Consider the following 21,743-nt stretch of genomic DNA (forward strand, 5'->3'; position numbering starts at 1 on the left):
CACCTCGCCCTCTTATCTTACTAAACAGAGAGCGCAGGGTTAGCAGTCTGCTGGCTCTCTAGGACCCCTTCCAAAGTGGGCCGCTTCTCCCTCCGGTGTTTCTCCCACCTGGAGGAGTTTCTTCCCCTTTCCTGACCCTCACACCTCTGTCTTCACCATTTGCCAGCCTATCCTTCAGAACTTAGCTCAGATGTCATCTCTTCTAGAAAAGCTCTGACCCCTCAGCCTGGGTTAGGTACACATTATCACTGCACGTCTAGCATCCTGTGTCACCTCTGCCTCAGCCCCGGGCTCAGGGCACTGGGAGTGTTACTAACTATCGGCCTTTTAAGGTCACAGATTGTCTTTTATAGATACCTTTCAAGGTCTGGCACTTTATAAATGTCTTTGAGTTTATGAATCACAGCTGTCGAACACAAGGTATGTTCTACTTCATATAATTTTAATATTACATGATCCTATATATATAATTTCTTTCTGAAAGTCATTGTTTCAGGTTGTCTGACATTTCAAAAATACATTCAAGATATTCATTCATTCATTGGTTAAGTTTCAAAACATATTGTATACCTATTATGTGCTGGATCAAAAACTAACTCTCTAGGACCTCAAGTGGGGACAATGGAGGCGTAGGCCAATCGCGATAAGGCAGAAAATGCAGCAGGTGCAGGAGTAAGGTTGCCCAGAGTGTTCTGGAGCACTGTGAGGGGCCCCTAACACTGTAGGGCAGGGGGTTGGGGGTGTCAGTTAAGGAGATTACTTAGATGCTCTGAAAACCAAGCTGAGACTACAATGCCAAATAGGCATGTAGCAGATGAAAAAGACTGGCAGGGGCTTCCCCAGTAGAGGGGATGTATGAGCCAACATGGAAATACAGAGCATGGTACACAATGCAATATAAGCAGTTAAGGCTTATGGGAATAAATTGGCAGGCATGCACTTTATAAATATTATTCCATTTCATGCTTATACTGACATCGTGTGTGAGATACTGTCGTTCTCATTTCATTGATAAGGAAAATTAGTAGCAGAATGGTTAAGTAATTGGCTCATAGTCACACAGCTAATGAGTGTAAAACCGTGATTTTAATGCAAATTTGACTTCTAAATCAGTTCCCTAAGCACTATGCAAATGTTGGCTTTCTACTTTCACTAAGAAGCATGAACTATCATCGCTTTTGACTGATTCAGACCTCAGATAGTTTATCAAAAGTTGCACTCTTAAATTTTGGATTAAACTAATAGTTATGCTTTATTAATTTCATATGCCTTGCATGTCCACCCACCTTCAGTGTCCTCATTTACACCATCGGGTACCATGTAGTATTATGATAATATGTAGATGGTCCTTTTCTCTTTGTCTGCTTGTTGTTTTCCACTGTCCAAATTTGATAATGTCATGAAAACTTGCTTACTGTTATATCAGCGATTAAGTCCTACATGCCAGTTACTCATGGGAGAAATATGAGTTTCTGACTTCAAGCCATGCTAAAACAAACTTTGAAATAAAAATCAGGGTCAAATGTAAGCAATTGATTAGTCTTATGATTGAGAGAAGGAAAGAAGAAAAGAAACTGATCCGGACAGAACAGAACAGAGACTTCTCAGCCAGTGCCCCGCACCTGCACCATGCTGAGCTCACAGTGGTTGAAATTCAGGTATTTAAGAAACACACTCAGAGAATCCATGCTCCCAGCAGTTCTTCTCCAAATTTTATATTTTAAGTATCTAAAAAGTATTCCATTGCCTTCCTGAGATTTTTCTTTTTAAGATTAACTCTTTGAAGTTATATTTTCTTCCTTTTTCTCTCCAATTAATGGCCATTTGATTGAGATCAATCAGTTTTCCAAGAAAAAACATTTGGTATATCATTCCTTTAGATAATTACAATAACCAGGAATACTTAATAAGTAATTCAATCTGACACTAGCCTGTCAGGAATGACAAGAGGTACTTATAAAATTACTAACAATGATAAGTGTACATATGGAAATTATTGAACCTTGAACCTTTAATGTAGTATAGGAGTGTTCCTGGTCCAGAGCCGGCATTTGACATTGTATTTGTTGAATAAATGGAAAAATATATGTAACTAAGTCATATGTGAACGTGTTCTTTTGTAAAAAAAAAAAAAGTCTATTCTTAGGTAGTTGTGAAGCGTATATCTTTTACATTTAACTTATCTCTTAGTCCCTCAGTGTATACATTTGCATACATCCACAAAAAACTTCACAAATATATAATATATACATATATACACATATATATTTGAATTTCAGGTTTATACTGAATGTGATATATATATAGTACTTAGTATATGGTATGTGTGTGTGTATATATATGTATGTATGTATACATACATATGTATATTCCACTCAGTATAAATCTGAAATCCTTTTATCTTTTAATTTATTACCATTTGGATATCAAAGTAATTACTTATCGTGCTGTTATTGTTTCCAATCAGATAAGACAGTACAATTAGGAAAATAGAGCTGATCCATTATAGTACTATACACCAGTGCTATTAGCCGACTTGCTGCCATTCTCATAAAAATTATACAATTTAAACTGAAAGATACCAGTACCTGCTTCTATTAGAAGAACCCTTTTCTACTTCATAATATGCTCAATTACCTTTAGATTGATCCATGAATAAATTATAATCCAAATAGACTTCTTTACCTTAAAGCTTTGCTGGCTTAAGATATCTTTGTTGATTCATTATGTTGTCACTTTTCTATCGGCAATGTAATGCTGTTTATATCTGGATAGAGACAGTTTTCTTGTGAGATACTGTTATCTTTAAATGAGTAGGATTTAGCTTTTCTGGTGAGAACAAATACATCAGTGATGAATCCTTGGAGAAAGTATTGAAACAAAAATCACACCATTTCTGAGCTTTGTTCAGTTCATCAGTTACAAAGCAGCTTTTGAGAGTCCTAAAGAAGTTTTTTCTTTGTTTAAGAAATATAGCATGACGCTCCAAACCTCTCACTTTGGGTTACCGCGGGCTACAACTTTTTCTGTGAGAAAATAGTGACTGAAGGGGAAAGCCCCTGCTGCTGGCTCTCTGTCAGGCCCGGCTGCCTCTCCTCCTGCGATAGGAAATCAATTAACTGTATGTTCGGGCAGAGATTTGAAATAAATGCTTTATTAATCATCACTGATTGCGCACATACACAGTGGCCAACTATGCATTCACCTTCACTGTTTCTTAAGAGTTTTATTTTGCCTTTTGCTGGCTTTTGTTTGTTTGGTTGGTTTTCTGGCCAGATCAGAGCACAAAGGTATGCCGAAAGGTAGTATACGTAAAGGTGGTCATCTGGTGCAGCATAGAATGGATCTTTTGTATTTTCAGAAAGCTTAACTTTTAAAATGCTCAGTACCCAGCTATGGTAGAGGCATAATAATACATCCCAAAGTAATTTTTTTAAAGCACTAAACTTTTTTGTACTAATTTGCAGAAAGCAAAAATCACTATGGCAGCCTTGATATTGTGGAAGTTGGTACTATACCTCGCTTCTAGGATTTCCATATAGCAGCAAGAAACCACGCACAAATGGACCGATTTGACTTGGAGATGAATTATGGAAGGCTGAGGGGGCAGTCACTGATGTCATGTGTGGGCGTGCTTTCAATTTAGAGAAAGAATTGGCAACAGTTTTCCTTTTTTCTATTGATTCTTCTAACTAACACACAAAGACAATTCTATAGGAATCTTTATGTTAAATTGAGAGCCTCTCCTTAGGACTAATTATAAAAGAACAGCAGGTTATAATCATAGCCCTGTTAACTAGAGAAAGGCAACATAATTTAAACATGGCAAATGCGGTCAACCACTGCAAAAAAAATTATAGAAAATATCAGGCTGATAGATGTTTACTCAGGCTGTGTTCTGTTCAGCACCAAGGGATTTTCAAATATTATTATTATTGTTATTATTATTATTATTATTATTATTATCATCATCATTGGAACAATTTGAAACTATCACAGTTTAAATTTAACTACTTTATTTCTCTCCCTTTGGATAAAAAATAATACAAATGGAGGAAAAAATCTCCTCTCGTTTATGGTAAAAGAAAATAGATCAAAAAAGTTCCAGGAATGATTTCTTTTGAATAACACGTCTAAAACTCTTAGATGGAATTAGATACTATTGAATCCAAGTGATAGTCCAGAGTGGTAGTCCAACAAGAACTATGCCATGTTGAGGCTCCTGAGTGGCTCAGTCGTTTAGGCATCTGACTTCAGCTCAGGTCATGATCTCACGGTCTGTGAGTTTGAGCCCCCGGTCAGGCTCTGTGCTGACAGCTCAGAGCCTGGCGCCTGCTTCTGATTCTGTGTGTGTGTGTGTGTGTGTGTGTGTGTGTGTGTGTGTGTGTGTCTCTCTCACTCCTCCGCCACTTGCACTTTGTTTCCCCTCTCTCTCACTCTCTCTCTCTCTAAAATAAATAAACATTAAAAAAAGTTTTTAAACTATTTCATGTGGACATGTGTTTACCACCTTATGAGGTGTTATCAGAACCCCAGAAGCATTTCTTTGGCATCAAGTATAATCCCTGACACCTCTTCTGCCCCAGGAAAAAGTCATTTCATAAGAGGACATTTCAAACAAACATTTTCTTTTCTACATTAAAATGGCTTATATATGTGATAAATGTTGTGAATTTGTTTTATGGTCATTTATTTTATGCTTTCTAACAAGATGCCATCACATATTTCATGGTTAAATAGATGCAGTATATTCTGTCCCTTCATATTCTTTCATATTTCTGAAGTCATTAAATGTTGTAATTTAGGAAAGCATTGAGGTATAATGATAAAGTATATAGTTTTAATTTAATTGTGTTAATTTGGCACTCATAGCATTACTTCCATTTGCTTGACTTGACATAATTATAGCAAATTGATAATGGAAGTAACAATCCTAGATATTGCCGCATAAATATGTTCTGCTGCTACAAATTTTCAGTGGCAGTTTGGCTGAATTGGAACATGTCTTAGTTTACCTACCCTACTAACATCTCTAAAGAACTGGAGAGCTCATTTTCCTGAGGCATTATGCAACCTGGCAAGTGGAGGCCAGTGTTTCAAAACAAGTGTGATTTTTCACCAAAGTATTTGCTAGGTCAGAAATCAAGATGACCTTGGAGTGCTGTAGTTTTCCAAGCCTCCATCAGCTAGATAAATGGACTTTATTTTGTAAGTGAGAAAAGGGGAGTGGGGGTGGGGAAAAAGAGTATTTTTACAGTCTTAGAAAAGACACCTAGCAATTCCAGGTTCCAGGCGGACACAGAACATTTGGAATTCAGTGGTGTCTATCACCAGCATTGTGTGTCGGTAAAAGTGAAGATCAAAGGTTCTAGAAGAGGAGAAGGACAGAAGTGGAGAGGAAATAATTGTGGGCTAATGAATAGTATGAGGGCATATTTGTGTTAACTTGAAACCACTTAGCATTTTTCCATGACACCCAGGTATCTTTCTAAATGAACTCTGTAAAGTACAGTTGAATAACCTTGAGATTTAAAGATCCATGATGTGATTTTGAATACTGATAGACTTTGTTTAAGCACTCTGATATTTCCTCTGCCTGTCATTTCTATTTTTTGCCTCCTTCATGCAAAATAAAATGTATTTTCTGTATGGAGAAATCAATATTTTTACCATTTTTTCAGCTATTCCAATAAATTGCAATCAACATTAGTTACAGCCTTTAAAGAGATGTAGTAAGGATTTGAACACAATAAAATAGAGATACAGATTAGAACTTTGGCAAAGTACCTTTGCTATTGACAAAAGCATTTGTCAGGGACTATGGCTGTGTCTATATTGTGCTAAAAACCTGATGAAGAAGAAAAAAGCATCAATAGGTTTTACCTTCTGTCTATATGAACCAAACAAATGGTCTAACTAATAGCTATTGTTTTAAGTGAATGAATTTGGCTTACCATTGTGAACTTTATTCCATTTAGCAATGTATTTTAATTAACATTTGTATATTAAATACATATATACTTGGTAAAGGTGTTCTGCGCTTGAGTTTTTTTTTTAGTAATTAGTGGAATCTGATACCTGGAAGACTAGTGACAAATAAATGACGACCTTTTTACAGTATATAAGAAACAATCTCAAAACACACATTTGTTTGTTGATAATATTTATATGTTAATATTCTCACATTTTTCTCTTTCCTGAGCTAATACTCTTTCTTATTTGCATGTTTTCCTTTTAGAAACTGCCAAGTTTTGGACCTTACCTTGAGCAGCGCAAGGAAATCATAGCAGAGAACAAGATTAGACAGAAAGAACAAAATGCATCTTTTCCACCACTTGAGAGAAAGCCTTTCATCCCCAAAAAGCCTATTCCTACCATCAAGGTAAAATTTACACACACACACGCACACTAATTAAATATACAGTATAGCTCAAGTGTTTACCTACTGTTTAAATGATTCACTTATTTTGTTTAAAAATATACTGAAAGTTTTCAAAAATTTACCTATGGTGATAGAAAACAAAAACCTCTTTTGTTTGTACATTTTATACTTTTTAGAATCTTGTCATCCCATATGTGTTTCATGGATATTTCTGTATGTTACATGGGCCAGGAAATATTAAGGTGAATTCTTTGTCTTATCACAGTCATTTTAAAATTATCCCCATTTACAGTTAAATCCAAGAGATATATGTTAGTCATACAGTACAACTAAATGATTAATATGCAACATAATATCAATTTGGACAAACTTTGTCTAGTTTAATCTCTGGAAAGCCTGTAGAAATTGGGGTCTCAAGAGATTATTTTCTTGGTAATAGCAAGAATTATCATTGAGGTGAAATTCTGGGTATATTTGTGTGCTTTCCTTTTGGAAACTGCCAAGTTTTGGACCCTATCTTGCATGGCACAAGGAATTCTTAGCAGAGAACAGATTAGACAGAAAGAACAAAATGCAGCTTTTAACTTCTTGAGAGAGAGGCAGATACTATACTATATATCACATACTATAGTCACAAGAAATAATACAGAAAGGTCTTCAGTTTCCACAATGGTAACATGTTGCAAATATCACAACAAGGATAATGACACAGATAAAATCTACTGATCTGATTCAAATTTTTTAATTTCTTATTGGTGTGTGCATGTCCGTATGTGTGCATCAGTGTGTTTACTTCTGTGTGTTTCCACCACACATGTAGATTCCTTTTTCAACCACAACAGTTGAGATACAAGATGTCCATCACTCCAGAGATTACCCTGTCATACCACACTTCCTTCCTGCCTGCCCACCTTGTCCAAGATGGAACTGTCTTTTTTTAATGTTTTTTATTTATTTTTTGAAAGACAGAGACAGCGTGAGCAGGGTAGGGTCAGAGAGAGAGGGAGACACAGAACCCGAAGACAGGCTCCAGGCTCTGAGCTAACTGTCAGCACAGAACCTGACACAGGGCTCAAACCCACCAACCATGAGATCATGACCTGAGCCGAAGCCAGACGCTTAACCGACTGAGCCACCCAGGCACCCCTGGAATTGTCTTAATGAAAGAAAAGAGAGTGTTATAGGAGTTACGGGACCACATTCCCTCTGAAATCACCATCACTGAATGTGGTTTCAGTTACGGAAACTTTTCTTCCATATTTAGTGACAATGTAACTCCTACATTTCCATTTTGTTTGAGGCTTCAGCTGAAAAGCTTGCTCTTAGGACCTCTCAGGGGAACCTCCCAGAAACTCAACTTTAGTTGCCAGCTGAGAATTGGAGCCCTTAAAAATTCCCTCTACCTCTGAGAGAGAGAAAAAAAAAATGTGTCCTATGACAAACACAGTGTGGTTTATACTTGCTGTTGCAAAATTTTGGTGATTCAAAATTCTGAAAGGAAATACAGAAGTACCTGAACACAAATTCTACCAGCACTTCACTACCATAATTCCAGATAAAGTGAACACTTGGGACTTTTAACAGCAAAATATCCCCATAGAGTCTCTCCAGCTGTTTCCTTTACATTATTTGTGTGCTACTAAAAGAATGAACTGGACACTGATGATAAAGAGAAGACCAGATCCTTCAGCTCTTCACAAGCCTTCCCCTCCCCATGTTTAGCTACGATTATTCTATGATTTGGGGTTAAGTGAAAATTGTCCCACTTCTGTCTCTCTTCTAAATTAATTTGAATTAAATGTAAGATCTCATCTGTTTCTTATGTATAAAAAATCAAAAGAAATATATTATTTATATTTGAAAGAAAGGAAGTACAAGGTGATTATGAAAACATCTTGACCTTTTCTAGTCTTCTATTCCTTCAGGGAATAGAAGCAAGACAAAAACAGAACAGAGAAAAAAAACCTATTATAGTTGAATTCAAGCTGATCAATCACTAATCCAAATAAAATATAAAACTCAGCAGAATTAAATAAACCAAAGAAATGTGAAGTCAGGAAAGTAAGTAAACATTTTTTAGTGTCCTGGAGGGATAAGGAGTAATATTAAAAATAGTATAGGTTTCTGTTCCTCTCCTAAGTTTCTTTGTTTTAGGTTATCCACATAAAAGTATCCCTGGTGTTACATTACAGAAGCTTTAAGACATGGTAGACACCATCTCCCCAGCATCTAAGATCATAATAATGCTCATGTATTAAAGGACTGCTATGGTAGATTTTCCCAATATCCAGTGGATTTTTCCACTGCCTGGGCTTCTCCTCAGGCTATCCTACCCATTCTACCTGTTGTCATTTCTAGGAAGATGTGTGCCCTTTCAATTAACATAATGGTGGGGTGCCTGAGTGGCTCAGTTGGTTAAGTGTCCAACTCATGATGTTGTCTCAAGTCATGATCTCACGGTTGTAAGATTAAGCTCCCACACTCATTATGGAGCCTGCTTACCTGCTTAGGATTTTCTTGCCTTCTCTCTCTGCCCCTTCCCTGCTCTCTCTCTCTCAAAAATAAATGAATAAACATTTTTTAAAAACCATAATGGTAGCTGACAATTGTGCGTTGGTTTTTTGTTTGTTTTCTTGAGAGTAGCATTTTCACTAGTTATAAAAGCAACCGTCTCTTTGGAAAGTGAGGAATTACATTTATTCAAATAATGACATCTCACTTTATCTTGCTTTCTAGAAGGCTTCCTATACTATGGGGGGAGCATATGTTTCAGAGGAAGAAGGAAGATACAGAGAGATCCCCAGTTTCAGATGACTCCTGACTTCTAGAGCCATTATATTATATATGTATGTGTGTGTCTTTCCAAAGATTGACTTATAATAGGAACTACAAAACTTTGGATCCATTCTAGAAAATGTGTGGAATATACCTAGAGATAGATCATGACAGATGAAGATCATCAATATGAAATAATGAGAATACTTAGTAAAGGAATTTTAAATACATGGGTTTTGTCACAGTTGTAGTCTGAATCACTTGATTTGGGGAAAATATCAAGTAGGAGATCTGAAAATGAGACTACTGGGCAAAGAGGGTTAACTCCTCCTTCCAACGTTCTACAGTTTCATTTGTCTAGTTTTTTTCTTTTCTTTCTTTCTTTTTTTAAATTTATTTTAGAGAGAGAGACAGCATAAGCAGGGGAGGGTCAGAGAGAGGCAGACACAGAATCTGAAGACAGGCTCCAGGTTCTGAGCTAGCTGTCAGCACAGAGCCCAATGCAGGGCTCGAACCCACAAACTGTGAAATCATGACCTGAGCCGAAGTCGAACGCTTAACCGACTGAGCCACCCAGGTGGCCCTGTTTACTATTTTTTCTAATGTTAAATCACAAAGATTAATATAAAAATTACCTACAACCTTACTTAATCATTATTAAGATTTATAAAACCCTAGTTCTTCTTATATATAAATATAATATCTTAAAATACACATGGAATATTCTTATATTTTACACAAAAATTTCACAATAATTTATATAACACTTTTATATCAAAATAACGTTTTCATAGTATTTTATAATATAAACTTATTAACTTTTTGAAAGTAACCTATTAGAGCCCCAAGGGCACCATGCCTGGAGAGAAGGCAGGTTAACAACCTGCAAGCAGACATCATGGAAATAGCGATCCGAGAAACACCTGGGACACACAGAGAGGGGGATTACTCGCTCCTCTCACAGTACTTCCCTGAGAGCAGCAAGCATGCAGACTCATCTCTGGGAACAAAGGAGCCGACTGGCACCAGTATAAACACAGAACCACCTGTAGTACACTGCACAATGCCAACATTGGCTGCCTAACCTGCTTACATCAGGTCCCTCTCCCCCATGTGCCGCCAGTACCGCCCTTCTCGGTCAGCTTTGTCTCAGTCCCAGGGCCATGGGCCCAGTAGAAACCCCTGGCCACACCGGGTCTCCCAACCAGAGTTCTACAGGGCCTCAGTTCTAGTGGAAGTAGTATCAGGTTTCATTTAACAAGCAGACCAGAGTGTACCTAGTTAAAACAGGCCACACTCTGGCCAAGGACCAAACACTGCCCACTGCAGGCAAGGAGAACCTCTACAGATGACTGATCTGAAGGACAGAGCAGCCAAAACACAACAGCAGAGCGCAGGCAGCACACACCAGAGACAGTCCATGAGGTGCCAGGCCCTGGATACTGTAGGACTTCTTCATAAAGCCATTACTCTCAAAAGCAAGAAACATAACAGTCTTTTCTTACACAGAGAAGAAGGCAGAGATTTAAACAAAATGCCAAGGTGGAGGAATTCATCCCAAAAGAAAGAACAAGAAAAGGTCATGGCCAGGGATCTAATCAAAATAGATATAAGTAATATGCCTGATGGAGAATTTAAGGAAACAATTATATGGATACTCACTGGGTCTGAGAAAAGAATAGAAGACATCAGAAAGGCCCTTACCACACAGATAAAAGAGTTAAAAAAACAATTATTCAGAAATGAAAAATGCAATAACTGAAATTTGTAATAAACTGGATGCAGTAAACACAAGGATAGAAGAAGAAGAGGAACAAATAAGTGGCATAGAAGACAAAATAATGGAAAATAATGAAGCTGAACAAAAAAAAGAGAAAAAAATTATGGAACACAAGACCAGACTTGGGGAACTCAGTGACTCCATCAAACATAGTAACATTCATGTCATAGGAGTCCCAGAAGAAAAAGAGAGAGAGAAGGGGGCAGAAAACTTATTTGAGGAAAGAGTAGCTGCAGACTTCCCTAATCTGAGGAAAGAAACAGACATCCAGATACAAGAGGCACAGAAAGCTATCATCAAAGTCAACAAAAGCAGGAAACACCAAGACATATATTGTAATTAAATTTGCAAAATATAGCAATAAAGGAAAAATCCTGAAAGAAACAAGACAAAAGAAGTCCCTAACTTACAAGGGAAGACAAATAAGGTTAAAAGCAGATCTCTCTGTAGAAACTCGGTAGGCCAGAAGGGAGATGCATATATATTCAACATGCTGAAGGAGACAAATCTGCAGACAGGAATACTCTATTTAGTAAGGTTATCATTCAGAATAGGAGATATGGAGAGCTTCCCTAACAAACAAAAACTAAGGGAGTTGGTGCCCACTAAACCACACCTGCAAGAAATATTAAAGGGGAAGCCAAAAGTGCAAAGACAAGAAAGGAGCAGAAGAAGTCTCCAGAAACAATGAAAACAGGTAATAAAATGGCACTTAATACATATCTATCATTAATTACTCTGAATGTACTAATGGACTAAACACTCCAATCAAAAGACATAGGGTATCAGAATAGATAGGGGTCTGCTGCCTACATAGACTCACTTTACACCTAAAGACAACAGCAGATTGAATGTGGGGATGGAGAAACATTTATCATGCAAATGGATATCAAAAGAAAGTCAGAGTAGCAATACTTCTTTCAGACAAACTAAATTTTAAACCAATGACTATAACAAGAGATGAAGAAGGGAACTATTCCAATAAGAAAAATCTAATAATCGTAAACATTTATGCCTCCAACTTAGAAATACCCAAATATAGGGGCACCTGGGTCGCTCTGTCGGTTAAGCATCCAGCTTCAACTCAGGTCATGATCTCACTGGTCGTGGGTTCAAGCCCCGTGTCAGGCTCTGTGCTGACATCTCAGAGCTTGGAGCCAGTCTTCATATTGTGTCTGCCTTTCTCTGACCCTCCCCTGCTCATGCAGTTTCTCTCTCTCTCTCTCTCTCTCAAAAATAAATAAAGCATTAAAAAAAAGAAATACCCAAATATATAAACCAATTAATAACAAATATAAAATAACTCATTGATAATAATACAATAATAGTAGAGGATTTTAATACTCAAGTAACATCAATGAACATATCATCTGAGCAGAAAATCAACAAGGAAACCATGGCTTTGAATGACACACAGATACCAGATGGACCAAACAGCTATATTCAGAACATTCCATACTAAAGCAGCAGAGTGCACATTCTTTTCAAGTGCACAGGGACATTCTCCATAATATATCACATACTAGGTCACAAATAAGGCCTCAATAAGTACAAAAAATTTAAATCATACCGTACATATTTTCTGAGCATAACACTATGAAACTTGAAATCAATCACAAGAAAAAATTGGAAAGCCCTCAAACACATGGAGGTTAAACAACATCCTACCAAACATTGAATGGGTCAACCATGAAATCAAAGAAGAAATTAAAAAATACATGGAAACAAATGAAAAATGAAAACATGATAGTCCAAAAACTTAGGGTTGCAGCAAAAGTGGTCCTAAGACGGAAGAATATAGCAATACCTCAAGTAATGCATCAAAAGGCAAGAAAAATCTCAAATAAACAACCTAACCTTACACCTAGAAGAGGTAGAAAAAAGAACAGCAAGTGAAGCTTAAATCCATGAGAAGGAGGGAAATAATGAATATTAGAACAGAAATAAATGATATAGAAAGTATAAAAACAATATAACATTGATATAACGTATCAATGAAACCAGGAGCCAGTTCTTTGAAAGTGATAAACCCCCTAAACCAGGCTTATCGAAAAGAAAAGGGAAATGATCCAAATAAATAAAAATCACAAATGAGAGAGGAGAGATAACAAACAATATCCCAGAAATACAAACATATAAGAGAATAATATTCTCTTATAATTGTTTGTATTCCATATTCTCTGGAAGAAATTGGATAAATTTCTAAAATCATAAAAACTACCAAAACTGAAATAGGAAGAAATAAAAAACTTGAATAGATCAATAATCAGGAAAGAAATTGAATCAGTAACCAAATATCTTCCGATAAACAAAAGTCTAGGTCCAGATGGCTTCATGGGTGAATTAAAGAAGAGTTAATACCTATTATTCCCAGACTATTCCAAAATATAGAAATGCAAGAAAACTTCCAAATTCATTCTGTGAAGCCATCATTACCCTCATATGAAAACCAAAGGCTCTATTAAAAAAGAGAACTATAGGCCAAAATCCCTTATGAACATGGATATAAATATTCTCAATAAAATATGAGAAACTTGAATCCAACAATACATTAAAAGAATCATTCACCATGATCAAGTAGGATTTATTCCTAGGCTGCAAGACTGGTTTGACATTCACAAATCAATCAATGTGATATACCACATTAATAAAATAAAGGATAGGAGCCATATGATTCTTTCAATAGATGTAGAAAAAGCAGTTGATAAAGTAAAACATTCATGGTAAAAACCCTCAACAAAGTAGAGTTAAAGGGGACATACCTCAACATAATAAAGGGAACATATGAGAAACCCACAGCTAATTTCCTCAGTGGGGAGAAACTGAGCTTTTCCTCTATGGACAGGAACAAGACAGGCATGTTCACTCTCACCACTGTTATTTAACATAGTACCAGAAGTCCTAGCCTCAGCAATCAAACAACAAAAAGATGTAAGAGGCATCTAAATCATCAGGGAAGAAGTCAAAGCTTCACTGTTTGCAGATAACATGATACTCTATATAGAAAACTCAAAAGATTCCACAAAAAAATTACAAAAACTGAAACATAAATTCAGTAAAGTCACAGGATATTAAATCAGTGTACAGAAAACTTTGCAATTCTATACACCAATAATAAAGCAGCAGAAAGAGAAATCAAGGAATAAATCCCATTTATAATTGTACCAAAAACCATGGATACCTAGGAATAAACCTAACCAAATAGGTAAAAGATCTTTACTATGAAAACTATAAAACAGTGATGAAAGAAATTGAAGATGACACAAAGAAGTGGAAAAACATTCCATGGCCGTGGATTGAAAGAACAAATATTATTAAAATGTCTATATTAACCAAAGCAATCTACACATTTAATGCAATCCCTATCAAAATACCACCAGCATTTTTCTCAGAGCTAGTACAAACAATCATAAAATCTGTATAAAACCACAAAAGACCCTAAATAGCCAAAGCAATCTTGAAAAAGAAAAACATAGCTGGAGGCATCATGATTCCAGACTTCAAACTCTATTACAAAGCTATAGTGATCAGAACAGTATGCTACTGGCACAAAGACAGACACACAGAACGACAGAACAGAATAGGAAACCCAGAAATGGACCCACAACTATATGGTCAATTAATCTTCAACAAACCAGGAAAGAATATGCAATGGAAAAAGAGACCGTCTATTCAACAGATGGTGTGGGGAAAACTGAAAAGCAATATGCAGAAGAATGAAACTGCACCACTTTCTTACATCATATGTAAAAGAATAAATTCAAAATGAATCGGAGACCTCAATGTGAAACCATCAAAATCCTAGAAGAGAACATAGGCAGTAACTTTTTGACATGGCCATAGCAACTTCTTACTAGCTATGGTTCCTGAGGCAAGGGAAACAAAAGCAAAAATAAACTATTGGGACTTCTTCAAGATATAAAGCTTCTACACAGCAAAAGAAACAATTAAAACTAGAAGGCAGCCTCTGGAAATGGGAGAAGATATTTGGAAATGACATATCTGATAAAGAGTTAGTATCCAAAATCTATAAAGAACTTACCAAACCCAACACCCAAAAAACAAATAACCCAGTTAAAAATTGGGCAGAAGACATGAATAGACATTTTTCCATAGAAAACCTGCAGATGGCCAACAGACACATGAAAATCACTTGTTATCAAGGAAATGCAAATCAAAACTACAACGAGGCATCACTTCACACCAGTCAAAAGGTCTAAAACTAACAACACAGGAAACAGGTGTTGGCAAGGATGCAGAGAAAGGGAGACCTGCTTCCAGTGTTGGTGGGAATGCAAACTAGTGCAGTCACTTCAGGAAAACAGGATAGGGGTTCCTCAAAAAAGTTAAAAACCATTTTTTCTATAATTATGAATGTCTAAATAATAGTGAGGTTGGCATGCTTTTATATATTTTTGGACCATTTTGTCTTTTGTGAATGTACTATTCATTTTTTACCAATTTTCTGCCAAAGTATTTATCCTTGTCTTACAGATTTTTTATAAACTTTTTATATATTGCCATTTGTCTCCTAATTTGTGTTGTAGTGTTTTTATATATCCACACAGCAGCTTAAGCTGTATGAAGTTATATCTGGCAAAAGCTAATTTTGTGACTTTTCTCTCTCTCTTTTTTTTTTTTGCTTAGTATACCTTTTTTCCTTTCAAGTTTTTATTTAAATTTCTATTAATTAACATACATGGTAAAATTTGTTTCAGGTGTAGAACTTAGTTATTTATCACTTACATACAACACCCAGTGCTCATCACAACAAGTGCCCTCCTTAATACCCATCACCCATTTAACCCATCTCCCACCCACCTCTCTTCATCAACCCTCAGTTCTTTCTCTATTATTAAGAGTCTCTTATGGGGCACCTCGGTGGCTCAGTCGGTTAAGCATCTGGCTTCGGCTCAGGTCATGATCTCATGGTCGTGGGTTTGAACCCCACGTCGTGCTCTGTGCTGACAGCTCAGAGCTTGGAGCCTGTCTTCAGATTCTGTATCTCCCTCTCTCTCTGACCCTCTCCTGCTCACACTGCCTCTCTCTATCTCTCAAAAACAAATAAAAAACAAAAAAAAATTTTTAAAGAGTCTCTTATGGTTTGCTTCACTATTTTAGCTTTTTCTACCATAAGATCATACTCACCTCATTTAGTACTTTTAGAAATTTAATATTTATATTTGAAGAATTGACTAAAATTTTTGTTGCCTTAAATTATCAAGTATGGTTTAACCTTATTTTTTTCCCAAATAGACGATCATCCCACAATCTCAATATCTGCATTTTAAAGCATCCCCTTACATCTCTCAAATTATATCTCAGTGACAAAATGTATCATAAATTGTTTTACATTCAAGTTTCCAAAGTCAAAATTTGCTAGCTGATAACAACGTCTATATTCATTTATCTCTGTTTCCTAATTTCTGTTTCCAAATTTCATCTCCCTTCACCATTAATCTAGACTTTTTCTATATTCTATATCTAGACCTAACTATTATCCATCGCATTCTCTTTTCTATGTTTCAAACTTGTGCTGCCCACTGTCTTCTGAATAGCGCCACTTAGACCATCTGCACAAGGATCACAGGGGCCACCATGCTTAAAACTAAACTGATTATCATTCCTTCCAAACTGCTCTTCCTCCTGAGTCCTGTGTCTCAATGAACAGCATGGAGAGCCATTTTTTTTTGTAAAAATCAGCCTAGGTTCTCTCCTATTACTCATCTCATTAGTGAATGGGACCATGAGACACTCATCGATGTCAATTATTTTCATCTCTGATATCTCCCTCCTTTTCTGTCCTTTCCTACTGAGGACACAGCAACACAGTTCTTTACACATTCTTCTATGGACTTTTGAAATATTTTATTAACTCGCCTCCCACCTTCTTTTGTCATTCTTACCTGATGCACCCTCCATCTATTATGGAGTATTTTATTTTAATGCAAATCTGAGGGTTTTTTTTTTTTTTACCCCTTACTTGATTTTCCCACCTTAAGATAAACTTAACATAACCTTCATATTTTAGCTTGTCTTGGCCTGAGCCAAGAGAAAGGATGTATCATGATTTTCTACCTACTGTATGCTGTATGCATTTAATGATACTGGATTTAGGCTTACCAGTATTATTTTAGAATATAGCCATGTTTAAAGAAAGTGACCATGAAAAATCTTAACCTATTTTCTTTCACTGAAATAAGTAGCAAACTTTATCAGATTTTAACAGATTACACTTATGGAATAAGAGTTTTCTGAATTTCCAAGCATGTAACTACTCTGTTGCACTGCCTGGGTTCAAACTGTGGCACTACCATTTCAGAGCTGCATGAATTTTCCTCAGTTAGCTAATCTGTGAGACAAGAGAAAATAAGAGAGTTTGCCTCATGGGGCTATAAATTAGGTAATGTGTGAAGTACTTTTAGCCTGCATCAAATATATCCTGAATAAATATTACCTACTATTAGTTATTATGTTAAGAATGGGCAGATTGAAGGAGACAATAGATTAAGGTGACTCTATATTCCCATTTTATTCAATAACATTAACTCAAGAACGAAAGTAAGAATACATAAAGCTCTAGAGCCAGTCAAGTTGGAAGTTTTGAAGAAGCCCATGTATTTTCCAGGAAATCTTTATTGCATACTTACCATGAGACAAGCAACAGGCTAAGAATTGGGTAACTATAGTACAATACATAAAGCAGAACAGCCTCTGTCCTCATGAAGCACATAAACAGACACTAAGCAAAGAATCCCACTAATAACGTAAAATCATATTTGTGATACAAACACTATGAAAAAATACAGAATGTATGGAGACTTTTTCATAGGAAGACCTAATTCAGACTGAAGGAACAGAGGAAGGCCTCTCTGAGGAACTGGCATTTAAGGAGCCCTATGAGTTGGGTATAGATTAGAAGGATAAAGGGGAAAGGATGCTTCAGGAGATCTATAATGTGGTCCTGAATTTGGTGAGTTGCCATGGTTATAGAGACAGAGGAAGAGATAAAAATGATGAAGTCATGTTAATTCTCCTCCTAAAACTTAGTGATTCTTGGGATGCACTTAGGTGGCTCACTTGGTTAGTTGTCCAACTCTTGATTTTGGCTCAGGTCATAATCTCAGTATTTGTGAAATCGAGACCTACATTCGGGCTCTGCACTGACAGCATGGAGCTTGGGATGCTCTCTCCCTCTCTCTCTGCTCCTCCCCCCCCCCAAAATAAATAAATAAACTTTTTTTTTAATCTTAAAAAACATAATGATTCTCATATATTAAAGGATAAGGATTAGCAAGGGGTTAAGAATAAGGAGACCAAGATGATTCATATTTTTTAGGGTCCCACTCACCGAGATAAAGAAAAGATAATGAATCAGAGATTTGGTCTTGGTTGTTTTAGATTTAATGCGCTTTTTCGATGTGGGATGAAAATTTAGATTTGAGCATATTGAAAGTAATGAACTCAAGCAAATTAGGGACATGTGCTGGAAGATATAAAGGAAAAACAACTGACATTTTAACTACTTACTGTGTGCTAGACACAAGATGGAAACTTCACATATATCTTCCTAAGTATTCCTTAACCTAATACCCTATGAGAAAGAAGTAAGTTCTGGGGAAGCAAAAGAGAAGAACTGAGCATAAAGAAACAAGAAAATAACTGGAAGCTAATGATGGTGTGGACGGGTGGGAACCAAAGAAGACGGAAGTCTTAAGAATGTAGAAGTGTCCACAGGTCTGAAAGCACCACTCATCTTGGCAACAGGACCTTGTATTCTTTCATTTTATCTTTCACACAAAATCACTGAGATTCAAACCTCTGGTTGGCAAAAATTACATATTCACCCATACATTCGTTTTGTCATTCATCCAACAATTGTTACAATTATTAATGTACATCATTAATGCCACCATGTGCCGGCACTGATGTAGTCTCTAGAAATTCAGTAATGAACGAAACAAAAGGAGAAACAGACAAACAAGTGAATGCATGCTGTGTCAGATGGGCACAGTGCTATGAAAAAAATATAGCAGGATTAGGAGAATAGGAATTGCTGGAAAGGTTAGCCAGGAGAGGCCTGTCTGATTAAATGGCATTTGAGTAAACACTTAAAAAAGTGAAAGAATGAACGACGTGGATAGATATCTTTGGGAGTACATCCCATTCAGAAGGAACAGAAAGTGCAAAGACCCTAAAATAGAAAAGTCTTTGGCAGAAAAACCATTGAGGCTTTTTAAAAGGAAGAGAGACATGATCTGACGTAATTTTTCAAAGGATCCTTTTGGCTGTGATGTGGATACGAGATCCTAGACGGGCAAGGGCAGAAGCAGAAAGACTGGTTAGAAGGCCATTGTAGCAACCCAGGCGAGAGATTAGCAGGAGGGAGAACAAACAGGAGATAATGTCAGAAGGCCTCAACTCCCTTGTTTCAAATGAAATGATGTGTGCAGAAGTATTGTACACAGCATAGTTCTATTCAAATGTTATTTTGAATGGTTATTGTTATTTTTTATGCATCCCCCACCCTTTTGCCCATTATTTCAGACCCCATCTGGATGGTGTAGCTGTGTGCTTATTCAGTCCTCATTGAAATTAACAGCCACGTTCCCTTTAAGAGCCATCTCTGTGAATGTGAATCAGTCATTGCTGCTTGTGCTTTTATTGTTTTAGGCTACCACACATACCCAGGCACGCTGTGGATGTCCCTTCATCGCTTTCATTGCTCTTATGTTTTCCCTAAGGTGCTTCTGTTCTTGACATACCATTTTTTCCTTCTTCCCTGTTTCCTGGAGGGCCTGGGTTATCTGTTTTCATGCTTAATGTTTTCTCTGTCCACCCATCTGTTTATTTTAGTTTGTTTCTTCCCTCCTGTCTGCTGGCCTCTTTATAGATTCCTCTGTTCAATAGTTTAAACTCTATGACACTGCTTTGTTTATCCTCTCAGCTAGCATAGTATATTATTCCCCATCTGCTACAGAAAGAGCCCCAGTGCCCCGCAAAGTTAACTAAGCCCCTCTTGTCTGAACAAGTTTTTCAGTCATGCATTCAAGTTTCTAATCTACCCCATCTTCCCTGGTTATGAGTGTGACAATATTATTTCTAAGCAAGCCATGCTCAATAGATCTCATCTTTTGTTCTTTTTTTCTTCAAATGCCTCAGATAAGATTTAATGGTCTGTTGCCTCAGAGGTAGGCAGTTTCAATACCAGTCCATCAGTAAGTATTTATTGAGTATTTGCTATGTGACCAGCAGTGTGCTATGGACTGGGTTTATATCCAAAGCTGTAAAAAGCATAGTCCAAGGCACAGGAATTTCCCCAATCTCGGCAGAGATGTAGCACTCACATGTATTTGCTATGCACTTATTGCAATCCAGGAATTGTGCTAGAAACTAGGAATACAACATGAATTTTAAAAAGAAAGACATCTATCCTTATGGAGCTCATAGTCTAGCAAGGGAAAAAGGCACATGTTAAAAATTATTTACAGTTCAATCAAATATGTACAAAATGCTCTGGGAACTCAGAGGAGTGAAAGGGATTAGTTCTGCCTCGGGTAATTGTGGAAAGCTTCACAGAGATGGTGATATTTAACATGGAGTTTAATAAATTAGTGTTAATTAAGCAGAGAATTAATAATAAAAGCTAATATTTATTGAGTACTTATGAGGTTTCAGGCACAGTTCTACATGCCTGTGAATTGATTCATTTAATTCTCACCATAACCCTATCAGGTTCCCTGTTTTTCCCATTTTACTGATTAAGTAATTGATAAGCAGGTTAAATAACCTGTGAAAGGTCACACAGCTAGGAAGATGTCAAGCCAAGGAGTGATTCTGCAGTCTGGCTCTAGAACCTGGGCCTGTAAACACTATCTTTTGTGTCTCTCATAAAAGAAAAAAGAAGAAGAAGAAGAAGGAAGGCAGTATTTCAAGCAAATAAGTGTTTGAGAAGCATAGTATCTATACATGCTGGGAATAAAATACAGCCATGGGACCTTAAATCCAAGGCACAGTCCCCACATCAACCAGGTAGTAGGGTCTGACTGGTAAACCATTCTGTTTTTCAAAGGAATTCACAGAAAGGACCAAACTGAGAGGCAATAATGAGGGAAATAATCCAGTTTTCTTGATCAGTCTTAGCATGATATAAAAGGGCAAAGGGATGTACTGATTAAGCTGCTAACAATGTCAGCTAGAGCATCGAGTGGTTATTCTCATTGTTACACTGTGCCTGCTGGGTCCTTAAGAACCAGCAGTGTTTGCTGGCAGCATGCTACCCAGCTTCTCCTTGCCCCCTCGGAAGCTAAAATAGCCTCAAAGGCCCTCAGTCCTATACCAGGGAGTGGTCTGAGGCCCTCAGGTCGACCTGGCATCCAGTTGATTTCCTTTTTAGCAACCCCATATCTTGACTTCCATTTCATAATGACATAGCATATACCATTATGTGTGTGTGTATATATATATGTATATATATATATGGTAAATGAGATATATATATGTATATATACATATATACATACATATATATATCAGCACATTATGGAGCTGCCAATTTTATGGAAAAAAAATCCAGAAATTAAAGGATTCTGAAGAAGAGGTAGTCAGAAACAGTGCGAGAAGATTGAAGGGGAAGAATATGAGATAAAGGAAGAAAAAGAGAGCCATCCTCCTGCAACAGGTGTGAAGGTCTCCTTCTCAGAGGTGAACCAGGACTTTTCAAAGAAGCTTCTAACGCATTCCACAGGTTCACTTGTGCTAGAGAAAGGAAACCGAATAAGAGACAGTTTTGTCCCCTCACCGAGA

At 36.8% G+C, this 21,743-nt stretch overlaps 1 protein-coding gene across 1 annotated transcript in view; it reads left to right on the forward strand.

The window, feature by feature from the left end:
• DPYD (dihydropyrimidine dehydrogenase) overlaps window positions 1-21,743 on the forward strand; it is an 806,753-nt gene that overhangs the window by 773,880 nt on the left and 11,130 nt on the right. Inside the window, exon 21 of the mRNA XM_029948659.1 lies at window positions 6,239-6,382. Coding sequence (XP_029804519.1) covers window positions 6,239-6,382 — 144 coding nt within the window. The remainder of the gene's footprint in view (window positions 1-6,238; window positions 6,383-21,743) is intronic.

Source organism: Suricata suricatta, chromosome 8, assembly GCF_006229205.1.
Source record: "Suricata suricatta isolate VVHF042 chromosome 8, meerkat_22Aug2017_6uvM2_HiC, whole genome shotgun sequence".
NCBI lineage: Eukaryota > Metazoa > Chordata > Mammalia > Carnivora > Herpestidae > Suricata > Suricata suricatta.